Here is an 8,638-nt window from a genome sequence, read left to right on the forward strand (position 1 = left end):
TTTATCCACCAAAAACTTCATCACCGACCGATTGCCCTTATCTAAATATTCATAAAGCTCAAGCAATAAATTAGTGCGATATAGCCCTAATAGTGGGTAATCTTTTTCACCTTTTAGATAAATAACATCTTCATGTTTATTGGTTGCTCTATCAAACAACTGATGATAAAGCTGATTTGTACCAATTAAACAATCACAGCTAATCACCATTAAATAGTTTTCACACTTGCAACATTGCATTGGCAATCGCAGATAATGCCCCTGCTCCTTTACCGTTGTCATCGCTTGGCAACTCGTCAGCAATCACAATCACTTTGCCTTTTTCCAAATAGCTTGGCTGATAAAAATTTTTGCCATTATCCGCTATCATCACTGGCACTTTTAAATTTGTTTCATGCCTTAATTGCGTACTTAAAGATTTAGCATGATTGATATGCCACTGTAGCAAGGTTTCACCGTTTGGCAATTTTAACAGGGCTTTTGGCGAACCCATTCGACTAGATTCGCCCCCTGCCAAAATCACAATTCCTGCTAAATCAATCATGGGTAGGATTAACACGCATCAAATGTGGCACAAAATTACACGGACGAGTGCGGTTGTCGAGTTGGTCTTTTAAAATCCCTGTCCAACCTGTGCGACACGCCCCTGTCGAACCTGGTAAGCAAAAAATCGCTGTACTGTTCGCCATACCGGCCACGGCACGAGATTGTAGCGTGGACATGCCGATTTCATCACGCGATAACGCTCTGAACATTTCGCCAAAGCCTTGCACTTCTTTGTCGAATAATGGCGATACTGCTTCTGGCATACTATCACGGATATAAAAACCCGTGCCGCCTGTAGTAATGACCGCATGAACCGTTGGGTCGGCGATCCATTTGCTGACCATCGCACGGATTTGGTAGATGTCGTCAGTGCTCAAGGCGCGTTCCGCCACGTTATGCCCTGCTTCGATGATACTGTCGGCAAGGTATTTGCCTGAGGTGTCTTCGTCAAGGGTGCGCGTGTCGGACACGGTCAACACAGCAATATTTAGTGGGATAAAAGGTTTTTGCGGTTTGTCGGTCATGAGGTTTTCCTTGTTTCATTGTTGCAGTGGGCGAATACGAAGCACCTCTACAGCAAGCGTTTTTTATACAGTTTCTCTTTCCAGCTATCTTCAAGGCAATCAATCGCAAGCCATTGATTGACGATTTCGACAGGGATTTTCTCTTTTTGGTTTGCCATTCGCCACAAAGTCGTTAAATTGGCAAATGGATAGGGTCGCTCGACAAGATAGACAGGCAAGCCAACGGATAAATTTCCGTTTTGCACGACTTGAAAATACCATCCTGCAATACCGTTATTGGTGATAAATGACGCAATTTCATAATGCCCAAGTTGGTCGTTAATTTTAAAACAGGGTCGGCGTGGTTGCACGATTCGCAGTTTGACACTGGTTGCTTTGCCTTCGCTATCGGCATTATCTTCGCCATATCGGTAAACATCACCGATACATACATTGGACTCGGACATAGGTTCAGAGTCGGTGGTGACGGATAAGTTTTCACCCAATGTGCCAATGGCCACGTTCATGTCAAAGTGTTGATTGATTTTTTCATAAGTGGTAATCGGCATTTGATGGACAGCTTTGAGATATCCGCCATGATGTCTGCGGTCGGCTTGCTCATCGGTTTCTAGCCCAAGATAGTTGACAGCGACTTCGCCTTTGACCGGGTATTTGTTAATGGCTGAGAGTTTGTCACGGGCGAAATACTCAGCCTTGCCTGCTCGGACTTCGGTTAAAATGCCGATATATTGGGGTAAATTTAGGCTGTCGTTCATGCTGTTTCCTTGTGGTTTTTTAGCATGATAGGATGTTTGAAACATTCAAGCAAAGTCAAATCCACCTTTAACCGCCCATTCCCTAACCACCAACCATAGAAAGATTTGCCATCATGCCGCTATTACTGTCATTCAAAAAATGGTGTTCTGGCTTGATCGGCATAAGATTCTGTAATGCTAATATCAATCCGTCTTTGTCTTGATTGCTCAAAAATTGGCGAATATCATAGTTTTGTTGATCAAACAAACAAAGATGAATTTTGCCCTGACTGCTGACACGAAGACGATTACAGCTATCGCAAAATTGCGGTGCATACGGTTCAATCAGTCCGATTTTGCCCACATAGTCATCATGACGAAATTCAGTCGCAGGGCCACTGTCAATTGCGCGCTCGGTAGCCGTCCAGCCATTTTCAAGCAGATGGTTTTTAATGGTTTTGCCACTAGCGTGTTCGGCAAAAAATAGCTCGCTGTTGTCACTCGTTTGCATAAACTCAATAAAACGATATGTCACAGGGCGGTCTTTGACATATACCAACGCATTTTGCAAATTGTCAAAGGCAGTGTCTGCCTTGAGAATACCGTTTAACTTTAAGTGGATTTCAGTGCTTTCAAGCAATTTATCAATATCTTTTAACAAAGTCGGTAAGATATCAAAGCCGGTGATTTGCTTAAATACAGCAGGATTAAAGCTATCAATACTGATATTGAGTTTATCCAGTCCAGCCGTTTTCCAGTCGGTCAAGTGTTTGGCAAGCCGGTAGCCAATAGAAAGGTAAGATATCAAAGCCGGTGATTTGCTTAAATACAGCAGGATTAAAGCTATCAATACTGATATTGAGTTTATCCAGTCCAGCCGTTTTCCAGTCGGTAAGGTGTTTGAAAAGCCGTTAGCCATTAGAACTTACCGCTACGGTTTTAATACCTTGCGTTTGTTTGGCTAGCTCAATGATTTGTGGTAAATCGTGACGAATGGATGGCTCGCCACCTGTTAGACGTACTTTGGTTGTGCCGAGTGTGGCAAAGCCTTGAATCAGCGTAGCGATTTCGTCAAGGGATAGTTCGTTATCGGGACGCTTGCCACCATTCGCGGTGTAGCCGTTGGGCAAGCAATAGTTACACCGAAAATTACAAAAGTCGGTAACAGAAAGTCTTAGGTAGGTGAGTTGCCTGTGAAAGCCGTCTATCAATTTAGCCAAGTCGGGGTGGGGTTGGGAAATAATAGGCAAAGCAATATTTGTGCCGAGTCCTATCGCATGGCTTGGGGTGGTTGGGACGGTTTTCATGATAATGTCTTTAGGCGTTGCCTCGGTGGTGGGTGTATAGGCTAGCCACTTTATCAAAGCTTGAACACAATAGCTATCAACCCAAAGGAAAAAACCGTCCTTCTTTGCTACTACTTTAGGGGTATAGGTTAGGGTGTGTCCCTAATTCGAAACAATAAATTTTTAATGGCCTAAAAATGGCTAAATTTAGTTTTTCTTGGTCAAAAACTTGTTGAATACAATGATTATCAATCGGCGTTTTTTCCTCGAAAAACTGGCAATTTATCGCATTCTTCAAGGAAAAGACGTTATGAATACAGGCTCTTAGCTAAAAATTCCATGCAAATGGTTCAATAACAACACTTTCTCCTGCTTTCACCCCCGCATTGTCTTTAGGCAAAACAAGCAAACAATTGGCTTGTGACAGCTGTTTGACACGGTGCGAATCTTGAGCGGATAGCGGGGTGACGCTAAAACTACCATCTTCATTTTGCACAAAACTGGCACGTTGGTAGTCTTGTCGCCCTGCTTGTTTTTTGATGTCGTGCGTGGTGTTAGCAGACAATCTCAACTGCATTGGGATGTCGTTTTCTACGACGCCTGATAATCGCCATAATGCAGGTTTGATAAATTGCAAACAACCAACGACCGTGGATAGTGGGTTACCAGGTAAACCAAAATATAATACTTGTTTGTTATCTTCTGCAAACTCACCCCCAAATTCACCAAAGACAAACGGCTTACCGGGTTTCATTGCGACTTTATAATGGTTGATTTTTCCCAAATCATCAATCACGGTCGTGAGAAAATCATAATCGCCCACCGAAACCCCAGCACTTGAGATAATCACATCACAGTCAGCAATGGCATTTTTAACGGTTTGGCGAGTGGCATCTAGCGAATCAGGCACAATGCCATAATCTTTGATGCTAATGGGTAAATCTTTAAGCAAGGTCTTGAGCGTTGGCGTGTTCGAGTTATAAATCTGTGCCAAATGCTGTAACGGCTCGCCTAATTGCACCAGTTCATCCCCTGTGGCGATGATACCAACGGTTAAAGGCTTGGCGACTTTTATCTGTGCCACACCAAGATTTGCAAGTAGGCTAATATCGGTTGGATTTAGGCGTTTACCTGTGGTCAGAACGGTTTCGCCTGTTTGTACTTCTTCGCCCTGCTTACGGATGTTTGCGCCGATGCTAGCGGTGGTGGCAAGCGTAATTTGATACGGTTTTGATTTATCCAAAGTGGCTTGAATATCGCTAAAATTGGTATTTTCTTGCATCACCACGGTGTCGCAAGTGCTTGGTACAACTGCCCCTGTGAAAATCCGTACACCTTGATTGGGCTGTAGTTCACCGTCATATGGATTACCTGCACAAGACTCACCCACGATGTCGAGGGTAGAATTTTGGCTGATATCATTGTCTTTGGCAAAGGCAAAACCGTCCATTGCCGATAAGTTTTGACGTGGGATGTCAAAACTAGCGGTGATATCTTGAGCCATTACATAGTTGACCGCGTCTAGCAGCGTCTAGCAAGGGCAATTCAAGGGGTTGCCTTTTTGCCAATGGAAAATCAGTCAGATAGGCTTGGCAACGCTCGGTAATGGCATTTTTGAGTTCGGCAACGGTAATCATTGTTTATCCTTTTCCTTTTTGTCATGCTGTTTTTATGCTTTGATTTTACCTGCATTAGCCACGATACACATTTTCTTCATTCATTTGCAAATCAATGCCTTCAATATCGGCATTTTGGCTAAGCTGAAACAAAAAGTCAGTCAAGGCATGGTGGAATGATTGTTGAATTAGTTGATTAGCTATCATCGGACGAGCTTGCTCATAGTTCAAGTGTTGTCCGTCTTCTTTTGTCAAAACTTCTACCACATGGACGCCGTAGCGAGTTTCGATTGGATTGACAGACACACCGATGGGCAAAGCGAATACCGCTTGCTCAAATTCGGGTACAGTTTCGCCTTTGATAATCTCTCCTAAGTTACCACCGTCATCTTTGGATGGGCAAAGCGAATACTGTTGGGCAAATTGGATAAAATCGGCGTCGCGGTTTTGGCTGGTTTTGAGGGTTGTGATAAGTTCATGGGCTTGTTTTTTTAGTTCAATTCGCTCTTCGCCTGCGTCTGGTGGCGAGGCGAGTAGGATGTGACGCACCGTGATGAGTGGTGGGGTAACAAAGCGTTCTGGGTTGTTGTCAAAGACTTGACGACAGCTTTGTTCGTTGGGAATGGTCGGGCGAACGTTTTTATCAATCAATTCACCAATGGCGGTTTCTTCGTCCTCCTGCTTCTCCAAGCGTGTTATCTGCCAAGACAGCTTGTTTGAGCGTTTGAGCCCAAGCGTGTTATCTGCCAAGACAGCTTGTTTGAGCAGTTCTCGCACGACCAATGCGTGAGCCGATTGATACAGGGCTTCGTCTTGGCTATTTGCTGGGTGGTATTGCACTTCTTGGGCGATGGCTTTGGGGTCGATGGTGACCCCATTAACACGAATGGTTGGGATGGTTTGGCGACTAGAGGCGATAAGATTGTTTGGCCGGGTCATTTCTGCCATTGCTTCTTCAATGAGTTCTTTTTCGCTGTGTGGACGCTTTAAGTCGTCACTGGTCGGCATGATACGGATATTATCGTCTTTTTCAGAGTTGGCTTGGTTGATTTGGTTGTTTTTTGGGTCGAAAGTTGAAACGCTCATAAGCTACCCTTAGATCATATAGGTTAAACATTTTGGCTGTGGTATAAAAAGAATGCTCACTATACCCAGCCATAATTGACATAGTGGAACAATAAATCAAACGCTTTAAAATGATTTGCTAGCTTTTTCGAAAAACAACACGTCTTTCGAAATACCCGCCTAAGCCTTTGCCTAAAGCGATTGTTGTTCCCTTCAATATCAACTGTATGGCGTTTACCCACCTTTTTAAGGTCGAAGTCAAAGGCAGTTAAAAAGCTATCCCAGTTATCACAGCAGACATAGCCAAAATCAACACCTAATGCATCAAGCTTGGCTCTTAGCTCTCTAGCCGTCTTTAGATTACGTTTACCCCATACGAAGGCAACAATCTCACTGGTATCTGAGTCGTATGCATACACTAGCCATACCTTGTTCTTCTTATGCCCTACATACGTCCAAAACTCATCCACTTGCAGTTTTCGATAATAGCGTCGTTTAGGTCTTATCTCGTAATTGGAATTAACCAAAACGCTTAATACCTTGCATTTGCTAACTTTCTCAATGACTACAATATCAGCAATGCTACAGCCTCGAACTAGCATTAAACGTATCTTGTCATCAATATCGCTTTTACAGCCTTGGTAACTTAGCTCCGTTTCATGAATGAATTGTCGATGACAGTCTTTGCATTGATAGTTCTGCTTGCCATAGATTTTCCAGCCGTTTTTCTTTATACTTAAGCCCAGACAGCTTGGGCATCTGATTGTAATTTGTGTCTTCATAACCTCAAATTAGCATCTTTTTCTCAAGCTGTCTTTTTTATTTCTACTTCAGCATACTTTTCAAACCACTACCAAAATTTCTTATATAAGCCTATTTCATACATTCTATTACCAATAATTATGATGCCTTTATGATGATTCATCCTCAGTATGATCCCGTAGCGCTTTCCTTAGGTCCATTGGAAGTGCACTGGTATGGGATAATGTATTTGCTAGCCTTTGCTGCCGCTTACGGTTTGGCTTGGTATCGGAATTTGGCACCCGACATGGTCTCTGACTTAGTCTTTTATGGCGCGCTTGGTGTCATCTTAGGCGGTCGTGTTGGCTATTTTATCAGTTCGGTGAATTACTCCAAAACACTGCCTATATCCTATATGTCTGGGAAGGCGGTATGTCTTTCCACGGCGGCTTTATCGGCGTCATGCTAGGTATGTGGTTCTTTGCCCGTAAATATAAAAAGACTACCTTTCAAGTATTCGATTTTATCGTTCCTTGTGTACCAACCGGCTTACTGTTTGGGCGTATCGGCAACTATATCAATGGCGAATTATGGGGTCGTGTCTCAGACGGTGGCTATAACTGGCTGACCTACTTTCCGCCAGCCGCGGCGTTTGATATGGAGCAATTACAGAGCAATCCACAATTGCAAGAATTGATGATTGAAGTCAATGGTCAATACATAGTAAGCATCCGACCAACCCCTATTGCATTTTCCAAACATGAGGCAGGAGCTCATCAATATCCTTATCTTTATGGGTTGGCAGACGTTTAAGCACATCAGACAAGTAGGCATAAACATCCAACCCATTCAAACGAGCCGACTGGATAAGCGACATAATCACCGCAGCACGCTGCCCACTTTTAAGCGATCCTGCGAATAACCAATTCTTACGCCCGAGCGCCCAAGGACGCATCTGATTCTCCGCCCAATTATTATCAATCGGCAAACTGCCATCCTCAAGATAACGTGTCAGAGCTTGCCACCGTTTTAAGCAATACTCGATTGCTTTGGTAATACTTGCGTTCTTGGTTGTGCCTAACCTTTTTTCCTGTAACCAACGATATAACGCTTTGGCAATCGGTTTTGCGTGTTGTTGCCTGATGGCGACTACCGTTGTAGCGACTCTAGGGCTTGGCGTCTCATTTTTCTCAAATAACGCATCAATCTGGCATTCAACCGCATACAGCTTTTGAAATAATGCCAACGCTTCATGAGCCACCAAACTCTGACCCTTGATATGAAGCTCATGGAATTTACGTCTTGCATGAGCCATACAGCCGACGACTTCGATAACCGCTTGCTTTTGATTAAACAAGCACTTATAGCCATTGTAATCATCGCAAATGAGCTGACCCTGCCACTTATCTAAAAAGGCTTTGGGGTGTTCATTTCGCCTACTTTCGGCAAAGTCATACACCACGGCTTTAAAACCACCATATTTTTGACAATGTTGTGGGGTCAGATACGCCCAAACATAGCCTTGCTTTAACTTACCCTTATTGTTATTAAACTTTAAAATATTGACAGGGGTTTCATCGGCATGCAGAATCGGTTGGGTTAATAGTAATTCATGCAAGCGTTTCACCAGTGGCTCAAGGGCGACACCACAGCGTCCTACCCAGTCTGCCATTGTTGAGTCGGATAAATGCACGCCACTTCGCCCATAGATTAGGCTTTGACGGTATAGTGGCTGATGATCAGCAAATTTGCTAATGATGATGTGAGCTAGTAGCTCAGCGGTGGCAATGCTTTTAACGATGACCCCCGCAGGGACTTTGGCTTGAATTAGGCGGTGATTTTGGTTTTGGGTGTCGTCAATTGGCTGTTTGCTAAAAGATTGACGTTGGCAATGCTGACAAGCGTATTTGGGATAGATGTGGCGTTCACGGTAAAAGCAAGCAGGGATAAGTCCGAGTTTGTCTTGTACGTCTTCGCCAATTTGTTTCATTTGACAGCCACAACCACAAGTGATTGATTCAGGCTCATGAATGATGGTTCGGACTTCTAGGTTATCAGGGATGACAATACGCCGCTCGCGTTTGGGTTTCGCTGGTTTGTTGTCATCTGAGTTTGTGTCGGTTTGC

The 8,638-nt window shown here is 43.7% G+C and overlaps 5 protein-coding genes across 5 annotated transcripts in view; all 5 read right to left on the reverse strand.

The window, feature by feature from the left end:
- Window positions 1–536: 536 nt before the first annotated feature.
- LOC109279548 (molybdenum cofactor biosynthesis protein B-like) lies at window positions 537–1,070 on the reverse strand. Its single transcript, XM_019472905.1, has one exon. It carries the CDS (start codon window positions 1,068–1,070, stop codon window positions 537–539), a length of 534 nt encoding a protein of 177 aa, XP_019328450.1.
- A 47-nt stretch (window positions 1,071–1,117) lies between these two features.
- On the reverse strand, window positions 1,118–1,825 carry LOC109279549 (protein YiiM-like). The gene has a single exon (XM_019472906.1). It carries the CDS (start codon window positions 1,823–1,825, stop codon window positions 1,118–1,120), a length of 708 nt encoding a protein of 235 aa, XP_019328451.1.
- An 82-nt stretch (window positions 1,826–1,907) lies between these two features.
- Window positions 1,908–3,111, reverse strand: LOC109279550 (cyclic pyranopterin monophosphate synthase-like). Its single transcript, XM_019472907.1, has 2 exons — window positions 2,734–3,111; window positions 1,908–2,495 (listed from the first exon to the last, which is right to left on the reverse strand). Exons 1-2 carry the CDS (start codon window positions 3,109–3,111, stop codon window positions 1,908–1,910), a joined length of 966 nt encoding a protein of 321 aa, XP_019328452.1.
- Window positions 3,112–3,418: 307 nt separating this feature from the next.
- LOC109279551 (molybdopterin molybdenumtransferase-like) lies at window positions 3,419–4,540 on the reverse strand. The gene has a single exon (XM_019472908.1). The coding sequence runs from the start codon at window positions 4,538–4,540 to the stop codon at window positions 3,419–3,421; it is 1,122 nt and encodes a 373-aa protein (XP_019328453.1).
- A 2,714-nt stretch (window positions 4,541–7,254) lies between these two features.
- LOC109279552 (uncharacterized protein y4jD-like) overlaps window positions 7,255–8,638 on the reverse strand; it is a 1,792-nt gene continuing 408 nt past the window's right edge. Inside the window, exon 2 of the mRNA XM_019472909.1 lies at window positions 7,255–8,618. Within this exon, the coding sequence (XP_019328454.1) occupies window positions 7,255–8,618 (1,364 nt within the window). The remainder of the gene's footprint in view (window positions 8,619–8,638) is intronic.

This window comes from Aptenodytes forsteri, unplaced genomic scaffold, assembly GCF_000699145.1.
Source record: "Aptenodytes forsteri isolate BGI_AS27 unplaced genomic scaffold, ASM69914v1 Scaffold1302, whole genome shotgun sequence".
NCBI classification, from domain to species: Eukaryota; Metazoa; Chordata; class Aves; order Sphenisciformes; family Spheniscidae; genus Aptenodytes; species Aptenodytes forsteri.